Source organism: Pelophylax lessonae (genome assembly GCF_965119305.1).
Source record: "Pelophylax lessonae genome assembly, chromosome: 3".
Lineage (NCBI taxonomy): Eukaryota > Metazoa > Chordata > Amphibia > Anura > Ranidae > Pelophylax > Pelophylax lessonae.
Window position 1 is genome coordinate 246,960,739 of NC_138770.1, and position 19,781 is coordinate 246,980,519.

General features: G+C 38.4%; 2 protein-coding genes across 3 annotated transcripts in view; one reads left to right on the forward strand and one right to left on the reverse strand.

Annotated features, from left to right (window-relative positions):
- VEPH1 (ventricular zone expressed PH domain containing 1) overlaps window positions 1-19,781 on the reverse strand; it is a 761,239-nt gene that overhangs the window by 559,326 nt on the left and 182,132 nt on the right. The gene's annotated exons all lie outside the window — the stretch shown is intronic.
- On the forward strand, window positions 1,482-13,428 carry PTX3 (pentraxin 3). Its single transcript, XM_082249206.1, has 3 exons — window positions 1,482-1,786; window positions 2,191-2,658; window positions 12,437-13,428. The coding sequence occupies exons 1-3, from the start codon at window positions 1,678-1,680 to the stop codon at window positions 13,045-13,047; spliced, it is 1,188 nt and encodes a 395-aa protein (XP_082105332.1). The 5' UTR covers window positions 1,482-1,677; the 3' UTR covers window positions 13,048-13,428.

The following is a 19,781-nucleotide window of genomic DNA, read 5'->3' on the forward strand; positions in this document are numbered from 1 at the left end:
TACTTATCAAACTCCCCTCCTCAAAAAAAAAAAAAAAAACCTGTCTAAAGGTAGTAGAGCAGAGAGGATGAGGCCAAAAAGTGGAACTTCCCCTTATGGGTGAAGTTCCACTTTAAATATTGGCGGTGATAATGTAACATTGTAACTGCTGTATCCATACAGCGATCCTTAATCTTTGCCTAAAGCTGAACTCCAGGTATGATCTTCATTGCATGCTTACAATGATCTAGCTTGACACAATGTAAGTATGCATATCTCACACCTGATGGACCACTGGGCAAGCTGGAAACCACTGTAATAGTCAGCACTGCTACAGTGATAGCTGCAATCTTCTGGGTCGTTCTCAGGTTATATGTGAGCAGCTGCACCACTGCACATTGAGCACAGGGAGTCACTTGCTCATCACTGCAACCATACATACAGTAGAACATTTTTTCCAATGAATAAAATACATTTTCTGATTGAATGTGGAGGTAGAGTAGGTGGTGACATAACAATCTCCATCTAATCCAATCAGAGAATGTCTTGTATTCATTGGAAAAAAATATGAGGTGTTCTATGAATGGTGGGGGTGCCAAACAAGTGACCCCCTGTGGTTAGATCATAGCTATCACTCTAGTAGCCCTAACCACTACAGTGATTTTCAGCTTCCCCAGCATTCTATCAGGTATGAGGTATGCTTGCATTGTGCCAAGCTGGACCAATGTACAGAAAGTATGCAATACAGATCATAAATGGAGTCCAGATTTCACATCACCATATTACTATGAATGGGCTGCCAATGCACAGCCATAGATAAAAGAAAATGCATATCAAAAATTTTAGATTTGAGGTGCAGCACAATGCATGGTATGTACTGTGTAGTGCAATGGGGTGCCATTCACAATTACTGTGTGTTGCCATAAAGCACAAGCGTACAGCCTCAAGGAATACATGACCGCATTCTTTTTTTTTTATCTGCCTGGAGTTCAACTTTAAATGAAACATGCCATTCTGAATTAAATATTTAGGAACAAACACATTTTGCTAGTCAAGCATATGAGCGTTCATAATACATGTATTGTTGTATGTACATGTAATGTGTACATTATATTAACAAAAAGAAAAAACCCTAGAAAAACCCATCACATGTAACCATTTTTGGGAATGGCGATAACACCACACACACAAAAGGGTTACATACATAAATGAAAATACATACTTCTGAACATTTATGCAATAATCAGTTTAGGCGATTTTAAAGTTCCCTTAGTTACTAAAAACAACAAACATGCCAGAAGCAAGAGAGGATATCATAAAGCACATATGGAGTGGAGAAAGATCCCTGATGTTTTTTATTTGATATTCCCCAAAGATTTATGTTACCCCCATGCAAGTTTGACTGCATGGCTGAATCCACCCACCACATTAGCCATTAAGGAAAACTTGTGTAACTGCCATACCTAAAATGCTTCCACCCCTTAGAATATTACGTAACATCATATTCTACAGAATACTGCCACTTAGCAATTCTGCAGCTCCCTTCTGATTGACCTGGCTTTCGCATAGCATTTATTAGGGGGCTTCCTCCTCACTCTCCACAGAGCCACACTCTGCTTTGCTTTAGAGAACATCACTCGCACAAAAGGCAGCAACTGCAATACTCCACAGTTCTTCATTGTTAACTTCAGCAAGATCATGATGCCTCTACAGATATTCTTTTGTGCAATTTTATGTCTGCCTTCTGCTCTGACTATTGCTGTAGATGTTCAAGAGCTGGATAATCAGATACTAGTGACCGGAGAAGGCAAGTACTAAATACTTTTAGAAACTTTTTTTTTCCTATGTCTTTAGTTATTGTTCTTCAAAATGTTTTGCATGATTGCTTTTTTTGTGTAAGATCTATATATATTCTTTTTCTTTAAATTGTCTTGCATTATGAATGCTTCTTTTTGTGTATGATATATATATATATATATATTCTTCAGGTTGTTTTACATGACTGCTTCTTTTGCATTTATTCTTCAAATTGTTTTACATGAATGCTTCTATTGTATATGTATATACAGTATAAATCCTTTTTTTTTTGTTCATAAGAAACTTAAGTTTAGTGCTTCTGTTGAAATATATCAGAATTTCCAGAGATCTTTAAAATGTTAAGCTAAGCAACATAACTGGAAGCAATTACAACTTGTATCTTTTATATTGCAGTGACTTTACCAGATTGCAAACTAAAAGAACTTACAAGATGGGATAAGATGATGACGATGCTGGAGAACTCTCACATGAGACAGAATATGCTGCTTCAGTATTTTGAAGAATTTAAGGTGGAACTACAGATTGTGAAAAAAGAGCTTTGGCAGCTAAGAGTGAACACATCAGGATCATGTAGCGACTGCCTAAAAAGCATTACAACAGATTTTTCAAGCCTGCTGGATTCGAAGTGTCCGCCTCAAAACACTTTGAATAAAAATGTGGAACAATCAATTGCTGGAAATCAGGACATAGCAGACAGACTTCAACGCATTGAAAATCTCTTGAAGAAAAGAGAAGAAGCATATCAGAATAACCTAGAACCTACAGCAGAAAGCTATTCTGTTTTCCCACAAATGTTAGAGCCTCTCCTTCAAGACCCCCCGCAAACACAAAACGTGGTCAACCAAAGCCAGTTACCTGCAGGTAAATAAACTGTACTAAGTAGTAGTCATTGTATTCCTAACATGTACATGCAGTTATTTGTTTCTCTGTACAGAATATTGATCTTTATCTAGGTCAGCATGCAAGAGGCTTCACATGTAAATTTCTTCAAATAGCCTTTCATGGAGGAATACCAGGTACAGCGTTTGTCATGAACAGTCTAAGTTTCAAAGACAATGCTGACACAAATAGGAAATGATTTATGAACCTCTCCAGTTGCTGAATGTCTTATACTGTGAGATATTTTAACCCCTGTGTCTTTTGATAGTAAGTCAGTTTGAATTAAATTGTGTAAAGTGTGTTATCTAATATAGCTTCATAACAGAAATGTGTGCCAAAGAAAGGGGAGGGACTCAGCTCCGAGAATTCAGCCAGCAGCGTTACTTCCACAGGCAGTTTAAAATTGCTGAGTAATCCTTCTTCCAGCATAGTTTATTGTCATCCAGATACTACTCACTCTTAATCTGAATTGTAATAGAAAACTTCTGCTAGGAGTTGGATTTTCCATCTACCGAAATTGTGAAATTGCTGCGCAAAATATCTGCTTTTATAAAGAATGTGTGGATGTGTAATCTGGCTGTCCCAGCACTGGAAAGCCAACAATGGTAATTAAGCAAGGTTAGAGGACTATAGAATATATATACTGTAGTCTGCTTTGTAGCTCACAGTCATAAGAATGTATGAATTTGCATAAGGCAAGATATTTTCTTTTTTAGAACGTTCTAAAAAAAAACTATTAATCTTGGTTCTGAAATCTTGCCTTAGAGGCTGTAACTGCACTCAGGAGCAGCCCTTGCCTAGCTTTGCACAAAAATGTATCAGCAGCAGTCTCTGGCAAACATGTCTCTATAAAGGATGATCAAAGCCAACATAAGAATAGCCATATATGTTTAGAAATCACTGAATTATTAAACGAGAAAAATCACTTTATTCCCCCCATCCATGCTAAAGAGTATGGATGGAGAAACCTACCATGCTAGCTGTTGTATTCAGACAACCACAGTACCTGTGGCTACCTGTATAGAAGAAACAGTGACTGCATCTGATTGGATACAATCACTATCCAGGGGAGAATTCACTGCCCAATTTGTCAATTACCATGGTTAGTCAAATTTAGTTAAGCTAGGTGGTGTCATCTGATTCAGCAGGAATCGTTGAAAATAAAGTCAAGCACAACCAGCATCATTTTTTTATGTACGGTACACATCGTAAACCGGCTTAATGCCAGAGTACGTTTAGTTTTTTAAATGAAATAGTAGTATAACCAGTAAACAGTAGATAACTGTGTGTACAGTAAGGCAGCCAGAATGTGAAGTTCCCTTGTTAATGTGTTCCGTGCCTCTGCTGCTGAAAGAGCACAGTATCCTCAGTGACATCAGTTTTGTGAATTAGAGCTGAGGTTCATCTGGAGACAGATCAATCTCTCAGTACAGCTGGCCTCAATCATTGCCTTCTGACCAAGAAAGGATGTGTCATTCAATAAAGAAATGGTACACAACACTGGAATTACGAGGGCTGGTTTGATTGGAAACTGAATGGCCAGTAGCAAGTAAGGATGTTCTAGCATTTGCCAGATGGTCTGCTGTAGCTAAGAAATCCTATGGCTAGGAATTTATATACAACATTGTTTAAAGCTATGCTCCAGTAAGACAGCTACATATAAAGATAAAATACATATTGTAAATGTTTATCCTTTTGGAATATTTTAATAGCGTTCAGTTACACTTGTGATTCTCATGCTCCTGTTACACTACATAGCCTGGAGGATGACACCTCAAGTGTTCTGCGCTGAGGTTTTGTGATGTTGTAAACACCTACTATAGCCTGAAGCATGTTAAGATGACAACACAGTGCATATGTTATAGTGCATGACTCGCTCATAATGTTTGCTGTATTCTAATGTATGAGGGGCTAAGGGAAGTCAAATAGGATATTTATTTATGACAGTTATACTTAAGAAATAAAATGTCAAAATAATACTGGACTAAAAATGTGTTATATTTAAGTTCTGTTTTGAGTAATATAGCCAGTGGTCTTATCTAATGCGCATATAACCTTTATTATTCAACTGTGATGCCAATAGAAACATTTTAAAGACAGTTAAAACGCTACCCAATATGAACGATTAAAAATTAATAGTATAAAAATATGAAATAATGAAAAGGAAGGTGTCAGGATGGAGTTATAGCCAAGGTTCTATCAAACGCTGTAGGCTAGCAAAGACTCCCGGAAGCAATGCTAGTTCCAAAAAGAGCAAACCTAAGCGGCATTACATATGGTTAGGTTTCTGCCCTTTGTGCCAGCAGTGAATTTGGCAGTCAGCCAACGGCAGCCTCCAGCATCAGATGAGAGCCTCAGCAGTAAAAGATAGCAGCTTTCCTGACAGGTTCTCTTTAAACCATCTGAGACACTAAATATTGGCTGTGCCAGAGCTATTTTATGTCACTGTCTGAACTAGTTTCTGCTAAAAAGAAGCAATTTAAAAATAAGAATTCATGCAATAGCAGATCCATTCTTCCAAATCAGAACTTTATTTATCATGTTGGCAAATTAGGCACATGTCTAAGGCAGCAATGTTATGTGCAGCGATGATGAATTTTGCCACTACATAACCAGCAAGTATCTGATAATACTGGAGAATGGGTCAATATAAAAAGGATCCAATCTGCATGGTGTACAGCGACAAAAGTTTTTTTGAGTCATTGTTTACCAAAAGTAATTTTCTGCTTACTGTTCCATATTCTGATAACTTTTTTTTATATGAAAGGTTTATAAATTCCCCCTTACTGCTGACTGTATATGTGATCAGTGCCCCTGCACTAGGCCTGCCAATATAGGATGAATTAGCATCAAATAAAGTCTAGAGCAGGGGTGTCAAACTCGAATTCATTGGGGGCCACATCAGTATTATTGTTGCCTTCAAAGGGCCAGTTGCATCTGTAAGACTAGATCTCCAGAGCACCCCCCCTCTTACATCAGATGTCAAGAGCCCCCCACCCTCCTTTAAATTATAGTTCACCCCTCTTACCTTGTTCTTCTGCCGGGGAGAAGCCGGGGAAGAGGCTGGGAAGCAGAAAGTGCAGAGTCTGAAAGAGGACCAGAGGAGGGCTGCAGTCAACTGCCAGAGTCTGCTGAATGTCAAAACCAGGGGATGCCAAGACAAAGGGGTGCTGCAGCTGTACACAGAGGAGTAGGATCTGAAGAAAGTTCTGTCCTCCTTTCTGCTGCCGACTCCTGAGATGGGGAAGAGGATGGCAGAGAGAAGTGCCTCCAAGGCTGCACAGAGAAGTGCAGGATCTGGTGGAGGAGTTCTGTCATCCTCTCTGCTGCCAACTGTTGAGACAACATGAGGCGAGACTAGGGGGGTGCCGTAGTGGCAGGAGAGGTGTGAGGGCATCATGAAATGGCCTGGCGGGCCGCATTCGGCCCGCGGGCCTTGTGTTTGACATCTGTGGTCTAGAGAGTCTATCAATTTCTAACTAGTCTTAAGTGACAGACATGTATGGACAGAGAGAAATATTTAGTCACAATCTTTCTGTGGCATCACCAAGTAGAAAGCAAAGGCAGCCATAGCAAATATGGCTGTCTCCATGTACCATATCTAAAAAAATAAAAAATAAAAAAACACACATTGGTAAGATCTTTTCCATTAGGCTGATCAAATTCTTATGTATCTCTAAAAAGCTTCAAATGGTCTGTAGATTTACTTTCAAGTAAACTTATCTCAGACTTAGGCAATTCAATGCTTAGTATAAATTGGCCTGGTTTATGACAGGTTTACTTTACATCATATATTCACGTACTGAGTATTGTTTACTTTGGCCACAATGTTGTCTAAAATCTTTTGCTGCATGAAGAAAGGCCTGTTTCTTGTATAAAAGCATGTTTATTAGGTTTGCTTTTAGGAAGTCATGTGGCATTTATCTCTAGCCAACATACATAGTTCTACATTCTGGATAGTTCATGTAGTTTGGCAATTATTCTAGCTGTCATTCACCCTGGTAAACACATAGGTTTATGTCACTTTGATTAAGCATTCTGCATCTTAGACTCTTTAAAGTCTGCAAAACGTAAAACATCCAAATTAACCCAAATGCTTTCGGTGTCAAGGAAAAATTGTAGCCTTAAGAGCACTATGGATAAACAAAACATGTTTTTATTGAGATATTTTATAAACATGTGGTCAGGATGTTGGATTATACATACACATAGAAAATTATAGGATACAAAGGATCAAATTGTATTAGGAATATTGAAATCCCAGGGCAAGTTACCATTAGTCCATTATCTGGCCATCAAATTTACTTTATACTTTTGCCTTGATTCTGTTGTAAACTGTCTAAGAGTGGATTGGTAACATATGCTTGAATGGGGGCTTATCTCCATCATGTTTTTCAAAGTTTTGGTAAAACTTGAGCAAAACATGTAAAAGCAAAAAAATGTTAATGATATAGTTAGGAACATCAACCATTTGAAAGCATATTTTTGGAAATACTTTATGCATTAAAGTGGAGTTCCACACATTTTAGTAACTTTAGATGTATGTAATCCCCTTTAAAACGACTTTTACCAATGGAAACTTTTTTTTTTTTTTTTTGCTAGTAAATACCTTATTTTCTGCTTTATTCATCCTCTCCTCACTTCCGGGTCCGGTCGGCGATTACGTCATTCGGCGATTCGCAGGGTGTGCTGGGATGTATCTCAGGGCATGAAATCTCGCATTATTACACAGGAGATGAGCTGTACTGCGTGCTCTGCCCCGCCTCCGCCCCGCCTCCTCTCAGTGAGCTCAGTGAGGATATAATGCATTCAGTCCTCGCTCACTGAGAGGAGGCGGGGCAGAGCACGGCCTCAATACAATACATACAGTACAGCTCACTGAGAGGAGGCAGGGTGGAAGCGGGGCAGAGCACGCAGTACAGCTAATCTCCTGTGTAATAATGCAAGATTTCATGCCCTGAGATACATCCCAGTTTTAAAGGGGATTACATACATCTATGTAATCCAACTTATTAAAAATGGGTGGAACTCTACTTTAAATGTGTAGATGCATCTGGACTGCATTAAGTTTAGTGTACCTCTGCAGTGTTTAGATTTTAATTGAAATCTGTGATGTTGTACATTTAGGGTCCTAATTATAAGCTATTATTTTTTTCCCTAGACCAAACAGGACGCACTTCCTACAACAACTTTTTTTTTTTTTTTGCAACGTACAGTATGCTCCAGATCTTCAGTATAATGACCTCCTCTTTTAAAGAACCGTATATATATTTACGCCTATAATCCTTTTTGTTTAGCTTTGTAAAGAGAAGGAAATGGTTTAAACCCTATCAGGTTATGCCATCTTTGTCTTGTTGAGAAAGGAGAACACAAACAGGAGGTGAGAGCAAATCACCCTAAAGTCAGTGGAATTCCAGTCACTTCCTGTTTTGTTGACAATGGTCACCAGGACAAATAGACAAAGTGAATCCACCCAATGGGGACACAGACAGCAATAAAACTTGACAGGGGGACAACCACTTCCCCAATCTTTTGAAAACTAAAAAAAAAAGAAAAAAAAATAATATATACTAACAGGTAACCTGGTTAGCATCAAAACATTTAAATGAACAGCTAAACACAAATAGTTTTGAATTTAGTTATAGCGAACATCAGATCTATGAAGCAGCTCTTGTTCAGAGGCTTTGCATGGGACTACAGTATAGCCAAACAAAATAAAAAACTTTTTCAACTGAATATGGTATGAAAATATATTTCTCCTTCTGGCTTCTAACCTAAAAGTTTCCATATTGTGGTATATTATTATATTCTACATTTCCTAAGCAGTCATTGCCATTTTTATGGCCTTTGTCTGAAAAAAACACAGTAGGAAGGACTGACTGTAAATAATCTAACATAAAACGATCTTTAAATTGGATAGTTTTTGGCAGCAAAGAAAAAAATCTGGAAAATAATAATCCCTGGGATAAGTGATGTTCTGTGACAGTAAAACCGGCAATAGACAGTTCGAATCTCAGCCGGTTCAGCAGGAACTGGCCAAGATTTGAACCATCAATGGACAGGCTGAATGTACAAAGTTGATCGATCAACTTGGGTGCAACCAGCCTGCCAGATTGACTGCTACAGCCGCTAGAGATAATCACTGTGTTCTGCAGAAGGGGACATCTTCCCCCGCCCGCCCCGCCCCGCCCCCCCCACCGATTGAAGACAATTGCTCGGCAGGAGGGATTCACCTGCCAACACTGTCTGTGTGGATCGGGCAATCATGCACATTTCTTTCCTGCAACCCTTGTCGGCTGGCATCACAGAGTCAGTCCAGGCTCTGCAGAGATATTGACAATAATGTCAGGATCCACCAAGATGCCTGACTGGCAGATGGGTTACCCTCCCAGTGTGCCGTTGAGAGCCTGAGCTAGCCACTCAGCCACAAAGGTAGATGCTGATATTGGAGGATGCCTTAACAAAGCCTTTGGAAGAGAAAGAGGATCAAGGCATTGCTGGGAATAGTACGGTTATCCTTGTGAACAGTAAAAAATACCTATGTTAATTGTATGCAATAGTTAAAAGACCTGCACATAGCAAAATTGGATGTCTTCTTTAAAACAGAAGGTATTTACAAATCATAATTTTCATCAGAAATAAAAAAATACATTTCTTCCTCAACTGAAAAAGGTGTACAGCAAATTAACTCTGTTTGCCCCAGTAGACAACTACATTCTGTAAGGCTGTTATATATTGTAAATACAGCAAACAACCTTCATGAGTTAAACAATATACAGTATGCACACATTTATAGTTGGAAACACATATGTGTCAGATCTGCAAGCATAGAGGATGTAGCTATATGTTTCTTAGGCACTGAAAAGAGGCTTTCAAAAAACTTTTGCAACTGGTTTTGATTTCACACGAAGTCTGGAGAGAAGCCAGCAAGGCTCTTAAGGGAGTTTCTAATCACACTGTTATTTGGCTTTTTCAGAACGGTTTTTAATTTTACCAAGCCCTTGACAGTCAAGTCAAATGTCTGTTAATGAAATAGACTACATCAGACGGTGTTCCTGATATATTTTTTTTAACAAAGTGACCAAAAGTGGAGGGAAAAATTATATTCAGTAAGTTTTATCTAAACAATTAAATGGAACAAGTCATGTGTTTTCAGAAATTGAGTAAATGTGGAGTCTTTCATTTGTTCCAACTATGAGCATGGATAATTTAAAGCCACACTGGCTCTAGGCACAGGAAATGAGTCAGCCGTATTCCCTAGAGTTGGCCCCCTGCAGGCTTCATTAATGGAGTGCTATTTTATTCATTATGACAAACTAATGCTTCCCTGCACTTAAGCTTTCATTCTGTAAACTTTTAGTTTCTTAGGAGTTAGGTTATCTTTGTTTGAACACTAGTAAGTGTTTAAGATTAGAGCCTTAAGGAACATGAAACTTCAGTGAAACTTTTATACACTGAAGTATCATTCAAATGGCATAAGGCCCTACTATGCAGTTACATTTTAACCTTTCAGCACACTAGAGTTCCATAAGTATTAAATACTTCATTTTTTTTTTCAAATCTCTAATATTTCTATAGAAATTGTTAACCCTAAGTAATTTGCACATACCAAGAGACCAGTGTGCGTGTGTCTCAATGGAATAATTATCAGTTTTCAATTTTTTGTTAAGCTGGCCATACATGGATAGAAAATCGTTAGAAAAAGCATTCGATAAGCCTGATCTTTTAACTTTAGAAATTTAGTAGGTTAGTAGGCGCATTTAAATTCTCGAAAAAATGCAAAGTTTTATGTTAAAAGAAAGTTCCTTCACATCTGAATTTTGTTGCGTAAGCAAATGATTTATTAAACAATAATAGGGAAATCAATCGTAAATAGTTTGAAAAAACATATGGCGCATGTGCATTGATCATTGATTGACAAAAAAAGTATCACTTATGTCATTAATGATCGATAATATGTGGAAAACAATTTGATATAATGATGGCATTAACACAGAGACATTTGACAGATCTTTATTAAAAGGAAAGTTTTTTCAAATGATTTTCTGTCCATGTATGGCCAGCTTTACAACAAAGATAAATAATTTATATTCACTTTGCATTTAGCTTTTTACAAACTTGCAATGAATGCTTGCCATCAAGATCATTGTTACCTGTGGTGACATATATACTATTAACTTGTGATACTTGTTGCTAGGGCTGTAAATATTATAAGTCAATTGTAGGTGCATGCCTTTGGCATCAGGGTAACAGCAGACAGCAGCAAAGCACCTAACAGTGAAGTCAAACAATTTGCAACTTAGCTGAATCCAAAGCGCCTTGCCTAAAATGTCCATTTTTTTTTTGCCATCTGTGTTCCATAGGGAAGAGTTCCCTTCATTTCCTGTCCCACAGCCTAAACAGGAAGTGAGAAGAAATCCCTCCAAGGTGTTTTGTCACCAGGGTCGCCAGAAATAGTGTCTCCTTTGTAAAATTCCCCCCTATTCCTGTTCTGGTGACAATTCAGAATATAGGATTTTTTTTTACTCTTTCACTTTTGCTAATAACAATAAATATGACAAATAGAAAAGATAAATCTCCTCAGTGGAGCACAAATACCAAAAAAAAAAAAAAAAAAACCTCCACTCTATCCAAAACTACAACAAAAAAAATTGCTCATTAGTTAGAGTTTAATTATTCTCCTTATTCAGTACCATCAATCTTAACAGCTGTGAACAAAAAACACCAGAAGGTGGATAAAAAATCGAATAAGTGATGGTGAAAGAAGTTGTAGGCTCTGTGTAGATCAAATAACAACTGCAGCTGTGCCTAGACTATGGACACTGAAGTATTTACATATTTCAGCACTTCATAACAAGCAGTAGGAGACCTTTTAACAAGCTCTTATTGACTTTTGGAGCTGTATGACCTGTGCAAAAATTATTCTTCAAATTTTACAACACAGGCACTAAAATTGCAGCTTTTGACTGGTTACTTTCTCTTGTAGCAAAGAGCATGTTCTGTGAGCTATTAGGAATGACTGAAACCAAAATTTGAGGATGAATTACTCAACAGTGTCTGCAGCTGCAGAGATCAATAAGGACTTGTTTTAAACCTATTTTACTATAGTCTGGGCACAGATTTACTAAATGTAAACAGTATGCTCTTTACCTTTGAGCATGTGGGGTTTTTTTTTTCATGGTAATACATGTTGTGATGGTTCTATGTCACATGTTTGCTAAGAAATAGATGGAACCATCACAAAATTATCATCTGTTTGCTTTTAAATATTGTTTAAATAAAAAAAATCAATAAATCAATCAATTAGCATTTGGTGGATGGACTTATTGACTGTAGATACTAATCTCACATATCTTTATGTCACCTTTTCCTTGTAAGGATAAACTTATTTCACCATTTTAAATGTCCTCATATTACCGTAAATATGATTTGATAGGGGGGCTGACAGGTATTACTTGCATGAAATAAAGCAGAAATTTTGGCTACCGATATTGATATCTGCTTTTACAACCACACCATAAATCCAAGTATGTCCTAATAGTAAATCCTTACATAGAAAACAGTTGTATTCAACTACAATTTTCTTTAACTTGATAAAAGAATAGGAGGGAAAACAGCAATGATCTAGCAGGCTTGTACTTGGCAGTTTTTAGCAGATAATGGATAGTGGTGAATTCCCAAGTAATAGTCATGCTTGATTTTGAGAACACAATATATGTACTAAGTTTACAGCATGTGTCTGTTCCCTTTTTTCTTTCAGACTGTGTCACAGCTATATTATTTCCAATGAGATCACCCAAAATTTTTGCAAGTGTGCTCCCTAAAGAGATGTCTCTCCAGGCCTTTACGCTTTGTGTGTGGATTAAAGTTACAGAAGCTTTAGAAAAAACCATCATCATCTCCTATGGCACCAGACCTGATCCTCGTGAAATCCAGTTGTATTTGAAACAAGGGTACCCTGTGCTGGTTGTGGGTGCAGAAGAGCTATCTGCAAACAGTGAAATCCAACTAGGCGAATGGTATCATGTGTGTGCTACATGGAACTCTGTAGATGGCAAAACAACACTATGGGTCAATGGGGAAAATGAAATTGCTACTTACGGATTGGCCCAGGGTCATATGATTTCTGACAAAGGTCTATACCAACTTGGTCAAGAGAAATATGGTTGCTGTGGTAGAAGAGGTTTTAATGAATCATTAGCGTTCTCTGGAGAGATCACAGGCTTCAATTTGTGGGATTCTGTCCTCAATGACGAAGCCATTGTAAAAGCTGCAGGAGAATTTGGCTGTGAAATTCAGGGGAATGTTATTGGATGGGGAACAACATCAATTCAACCACATGGGGAGGCTGAATTTTTTCATCAGCACTGATAGCTTAAAAAGAAAGGATAAATATAAATTAAAGGTGAATTCCAATGAAGATGTTTATGTAAAGGGAAGAAGAGAGGAAGAAATAGTACTCTATCCTATTTTTGTGATGAAAGTCCCATGATCTGATGATGTAAAGTTCCTATCTCTAACAGCTTGGGGCTTAGTCAATAAAATTAAAGTAAAGAACATGAGAAGACAACTGTAGGTGTTGCCAAAAGCAATTAATACGGTTTCTCCTTTCATTTAATGGGGAAAAAAAACTAGATTGCACATCGGTTGCTATGGACAACAACTTTACACTTGTTCTTATCTGCTCTTCTTCAGTTTTAAAAAATCAGTCCCCCTGATTTCTTCTACATACTGCTTTAAGTGTCACACTGACACTTTCTTCAAAAAAGTCCAAAAGTACTACCATGCTGTCCAATTAAGGGCAGAGCTAGATGATTTCCAACTTCTTGGCTTGTCTTCTCTTCAATCAATTTTCCCACAAGGTATGAGGCCCATATCTGTTGGATTTGGCCTTCTCCCAAGATGGAGAATTTTCATGCTGTCCATTGTGAAGATAAGTAGCTAAAGTGAGACAGTTAGGTTCTGACATAAAGAATAAACTGCAAATGGCAGACAGTAGAAGAATTACCTAGGACTGGACATTTGGAACACTGGATTAGGCGATCGCATGACTGATCGTGAGTTAAAAACAGAGGTTAGGATCTGTGATTCATTTAAACACTTTTGATAAGCAACTATCACAGGAAATGTGAATTCATATAGTAAGAGATATTACCTTGAATTGATTACAAAACAAATTATTCATATAGGGCAAAGATGATTCGCACCTGCAAAATAAAGAATCCAAAGAGTTCTTTGCCCCCTACTTCCCTAACACATAACGCTTTAAGCTGGAGTTCTCCTTTATTTTTTTCTTTTGGAAACCAAAAGGCTTGTGTCAATTATAAAAAGTGCTAGGAAAACATTTTTCCTTGGTCCAAGCACTAATCTAGCCAAATCCAGATGTTCTATCTAAATATCAATGAAAAACTCAAAAAGTCTTTATATTTAAAGTGATATTAAAGCTTTATTTTTAAATAAAAATAATTAAAATGTTATACTTTCTCTGTGCAATGGTATTGCTCAGAGCAGCCCCGGTACTCTTCTACTGGTGCCCCCTGCTGGCACTTCTGGCTCCTCCTCTTCAGTGAGTGCATGCTTACTCTTGAGCCGCCCTGTCTGTGTCTATAGACCCCGCCCCTGCTATCTTATCACAGGATTTGATTGACAGCAGTGGAAGAGAGAGGAGAGAGCTGTTGCTCTGGTGCACAATGCTGGATCAAGATCCAGCTCATGTAAGTAAGGGGGGTCTGGGGGGATCTTGCAGCACAGAAAGTTTTTTACCTTAATACATAGAATTAATTAGGGTAAAAAACCTTAAAGAGGAGCTCCAGTCACTTTTGTGTTTATTACAAGTCAAAAGCTACAAAAAGTGTAGCTGCTGACCTTTATCTGTCCCAGGATTCAGCAATGTGCTCACCCAAGCCATTGCTTCTCTCCCTCTCCTCGGCGCCAACAGTTCAACTGTGGGCACCCAGCTGTGACAGCTTGCGGCTTCACAGCCGGATGCACACTGCGCATGTGTGAATCACACTGCACCTCCTGAATGTTCTGGCAGTCTTCTGGGACCTGTGATGTGTCCCAGAAGACTGCAATGAGGGAGAAGGAGAGGAGAACGTCTGCTCAGATTGCCCAGGCAATCCGAGAAGAAGTGGAAGTGGGTACCTGTCAAGACGCGGTACCTGCCCCCCCCAAGAAAATGATATGCCGAATGTTGCAGGGGGGAGTATATAAAGCAGAACTTCCCCTTTTGGGGGGGGGAGCTCTGCTTTAAGGGTTTAGAACCACTTTGAAGGCTAAGTTCACCTTTTCAGGTAAAATTTCACTTTTCATAAGAACCAGAAGCTTTTTCTAATGTCCTTTCTGCCCCATGTGCTCATCTATCACTTACCCTGTCCACAGAAGCTTTTTACTTCCATCACTTCCTGTAGATCATCTCCCATCATTTGCTGCTTGCTGCATCACAGAATAGGCGTGTATTATCAGTCTGGAACACACTTCCCTCATTACTATTTGCTATATTTCTACCCACTTTTTGTACAATCTGATTGGACAATCTCCTTTAGATCTACCATGGGCTACTTAATGTAAAGGCCTGTCTGATTTCATACAAATTGAATGGATTGTTCAGGTGGGTCCTTCTATTCTACAGTTTTGGTGAATCTAAAGGAAATTGTACAGAGATTGTACAATCAGATTGCATAGTGTATAAACCTCTTTATACAAGTACATGGGAGGGAGTGGACGGAGACACTTAGCTGTCAAGCCCTGCTCCCATTTCCACATAACGGGAATTCGCATTCCAGCACACTGGGTTTTTGTTAGGGGGGTGTTTTGGAGCGGTTTTGCTCGTTATGCATAGAGCCACCCATTCATTTGAATAGGCTCCCCTATGTGCGGCAAACACCCCAAAGAAGCTCCAGAACTTTTTTTAGAGCAGAGTGTGGTGCGATTTTGTACTGCACTTTTTGGTGTGTGTTTGTTGCACAGCAGACACAAACCTGCTTCCCTGCACTTGGGGTGCCATTAACATTTAATCTCAGTGTGTTTTCAAAACGTGTGGCAAAGTGCGTGTTTTCTGTGCAGTTTGCCGTGCGTTCAGAAACACGCAAATGTGAAAGGAACCTCATTGTTCTTGTGTAAATATACCAATTTCACTTTCAGGCCCCATTTACACCTAACGTAGCGGGAGCGCACTTTTTGGCTCATTTTTCCCTCAATACGCATTGAGCAGCACATTGATTTCAAAGTAGGTCATGGGAAATTTTGGCCTGAAAGACAGAGAAGGCTTTTTCTTTTCTGCAAAAAGAGGTTAAATAATGGTATATTGGTACATAGGGGAGCTGGAAAAAAAAAGGTGAGCTTAGCCTTTAAGTATGTTTACACCATGTATGGGATATGATGGCTATCTAATTTATGGAAAATCTTCTACAAATCACTGTAGACAGCATATTCTAATCATTCTTTACTGTACCAGTACAGCAATAATCAGTCCTTGGGCAACAGCAAGCTAAATAATGTGTCTGATCAAATTTGCCTTAAATGCCATAAAATGTGAATTGCAAATGTGCAACAATGACTTTAATTAAACTAACTATAGCCACTTGTTTTAACTATTCATTATACAGTATCTGTAATTATTTCAAACTGTACTATATTGTAAATTGAACTTGTAAGAACGCCATGAAATAAATTCTACTGTATTTTTGTAAAATTGTACCATAGGATTTTAAGAATGCTAAAGTTTGTTCACACTGTCACAATTCTGAATTCTGTGGAATAAAAATTTAAAAACAAAAACAACTGTCACAATTCAGTTTACATTTTTTTCTGGAACAAAAATACATATATTTTGCAACTATAATGATTTTTGAATGCAAAGTATTATATTAACAAAACATTATTGGAATATTCTTACTGTGGAATATTATACACTGTATTTCAGGAATAATTATATTTTAAGACACAAAATGTTAACTATTTTTATTGTTTTCACTTTGTAACAGCATCTTTTGATCTCTTAATGATGTTATATTCTGTTTAATTATTCTAACCATATTGTTGTTTCAAAGCCTTTTCTATAAAATAAATTAAAATGATGTTCTTTGGCTGTATGTTAATTTGTGCTGCATGTATCCGGATGCATATTAGTACTATCTCAATATATCTTTAATTTCTTTCTGATTCAAAAAAACAAAATTGAGGACAGACAGGATATTTATGACACAAGAGACCCTATTGGTGTCTTCTGTCATAAATGCTTCCTCCTGCCTATCAGCAGTCATGTACATGGAGCCTGCATATGCGCAGCTCAGCAGATATTTACAGCCCCATATGCGTGGGAGTGACCTCATCACAGCCTGGTCATTCAAGCAGGCTAAAGGCCCGTACACACGTACTGATTGTCGGCCGAAACTGTTCGGCCGCCGAACGATCGGCCGATTTTCGGCTTGTTAGTATGATGCTTCCGACAGCCGACAACGCACTTTCGGCCGAACAGAATCTGTCGTGCAAGCATTAAAATTTTGGTATGCCGACACCAGAACGGCCGATTGTTCACCAGTCAGTACAGAATTCGGCCGACAGACAGCAGATTTGCAAGACTGGGCATGCTCAGAAAAGAAAAAACACAGGGAAAGTTAACCATCACATGACATCACTTCTGCAGTTGGCGGACAAAATTCGTGTGCAGTCTTTTGCACTTTTCAGTGGACAGGACAGCCCGGGGACAAAAGACGGCTGATTGGTTGGCCGACGATCGGTACGTGTGTGCGGGGCTTTAGGCACAGATCTGGAAGGAAGACAGGGAAAAAATGGAAGTACCAGTTTGACAGGTATTATGGCATAACCCACCTGGGGGCCTCTAAAAATTATAGTAGACTTTCCACTGCTTTAATATCTAATTAATACCCTTTGATTTATACTTATGATAACATGGGGATCAGGCTTCAGTTTTTTTTAACTGAATTTATTTCACTACCACTATTGTTGATTATCTCAGTTCCATGTTTTTTTTTTCTATAACTTAAAAGGCCAGGTCATCTAACATATATAAACAGGTCTATAAAATCAGGCAATGCTTTTATTGCTTGTAATTGTCAGGCATTAAATCCTTTCTTCAATAGGCAAAGCGCAAGTACTTTAATTCCCCTATCCCCAAAATTATGTACTATGCTAATCTTTCCTTTGACCCACTAACATTCTGTTCAGCACCAGGTGTGGTACTCTCTGATATGCAGGAGCATGTGTCTCACTCCATGTGACAGCACTGGCCCAATTAGCGCTGTCATGTCATGCATCCAACTCCAGCGACACATTGTTAGCACAGGACTTTCTTTCAGTTTCCCGTGGAGGAACAAAGGGGCAAGGGAGCCAAAGGAAGGCAAGTATATTAGGGTAAACATTGCGCTTTGGCCTATAAGCATTTTTTATGCAGCTAGACCTGTTCATTAATACAAAGGGAAATTTCCCAGTTTATTGTTGAAATTAAGTAAGTAAAGTGTTCGATCCTTCTATGAAGTTGAGTGATGGTTATGATGTAAGCAAATACTGGAACTGAAACGAGTGACACAAGAGCAGGCAGATGCGGTATCCCCTACTTTATCTTTTTCAGGAAAATATTTGCCTATGCAGCCTAAATTACCCTAAAACAAAGGTAAGATCCTGAACAAATGTAAAGGAGGTGTATACCAGCTAAGACCTATGTGAACAATGTCAATATCATTGGTACTGAAAATGTCAATTCACTATGCCGGTATTTACCTCATAATGCTAGGTAAATACCACATAAAAGAGCGTTAAAGTCAATTCACAGAAGGAAATAAATTAATAATACCTGCAGTAATGAAGTAGTGGTCTAGGCATGCAGTAATGATGAAAGTGATGACTTCAGCCACCACACCTCAATGGGCAGAGCATGGAAGTGTTAAAAAAAGGCTGCCAATTCACAATCTAATGAGCATTTGGCTAGTCTACACTCACATTTGACAGCTGGACATAGCATTGCTCTCCCCTACATTCCTAATAGAGCAATTGGAGGCTAATTTGTTGGAATTTCAGGCAAATGTTAAGGAGGGCGAGGAATCAGAAGCACTAATTATATTTCATCTAAGGAGCTGGTTATGCTGTGGCTTGTTTCTGGAGCCCACCACACAGTGCAGTCACGCCATTCCACCAATGACCAATTTTTTGGCTGTCCTGCACTTTCTTGGCAAGGCCTCATATCAGATGGTAGAGGAAGAGGTGGTTGGAGTATCCCAGCCATTTTTATCACATTACTAAGGGCTTGCAGGGTTTCGGACAAATTGCACCCAAATATATATACAAGCCTACCACATATTATGAGTTGGATCAAATTAAGAATTATTTCTATGTGGTAGCTGGGATTCCAAATGTCAGCGGTATAATAGACTACACCTATGTGCCTTTTTTTCTCCATCTGATAAATATTATTACCGTAATAGGAACGGGTACCATTCAATAAATTGCCAAGTTGTTTGTGATGCAAATATGTTTATCAGAAATGTGGTCACTGGCATTCCAGGATCTATGATGCACACATATTAAGACAGTCACATCTCTACCAGGATTTAGACAATAACAGACTAACCGGAGGCTGGCTTCTTGGTAAAAAAACTTTTTATTATAAAAGATATTTCAATGCATGCCACATACATCAAACATGGAAGTATATGTTCATATGTTACATTCCTCTGTTCAATTACAAATCAGATTATTTGGCTTGGCTCATTTAATAGCTAGTGATTGCTGATAAACAAACAACTAAAACAGAGGAATAAAAGCCTTGTTGTTTCTGGTTTATTACTTCATACAAGAGATTGAACCAAGGAACTTTCTGGCACATCAGCTTTCTACCACAGCATTTTGCATTATTCCCTTGCTCCCCATTGTAATGTCAGGGCCCAGGGAGCACGATGGTTGGTGTTTACAAGAGGGTGCCCCCTTCTGCCCCCTGTACATTTTCCTAGCTGGAGAGGATAGTGCATTCTCCACAAATGAACGCCAGAATAACAGCTGCACCTGTAGCCATGGCCCTAGTCTTACCATTTCAACCTAAGCCAGTTTACATTTGACCAATTATGTCTCCCAATTAAATACAAAATGTA

Excerpts from the sequence above, each read along its gene's own strand:
- PTX3 (XM_082249206.1), top strand. The coding sequence starts at position 1,678 with ATGATGCCTCTACAGATATTCTTTTGTGCAATTTTATGTCTGCCTTCT. Across the intron at positions 1,787-2,190 it reads GATACTAGTGACCGGAGAAG|TGACTTTACCAGATTGCAAA; the intron begins GCAAGTACTAAA and ends TTTATATTGCAG. Across the intron at positions 2,659-12,436 it reads CCAAAGCCAGTTACCTGCAG|ACTGTGTCACAGCTATATTA; the intron begins GTAAATAAACTG and ends TTTTTCTTTCAG.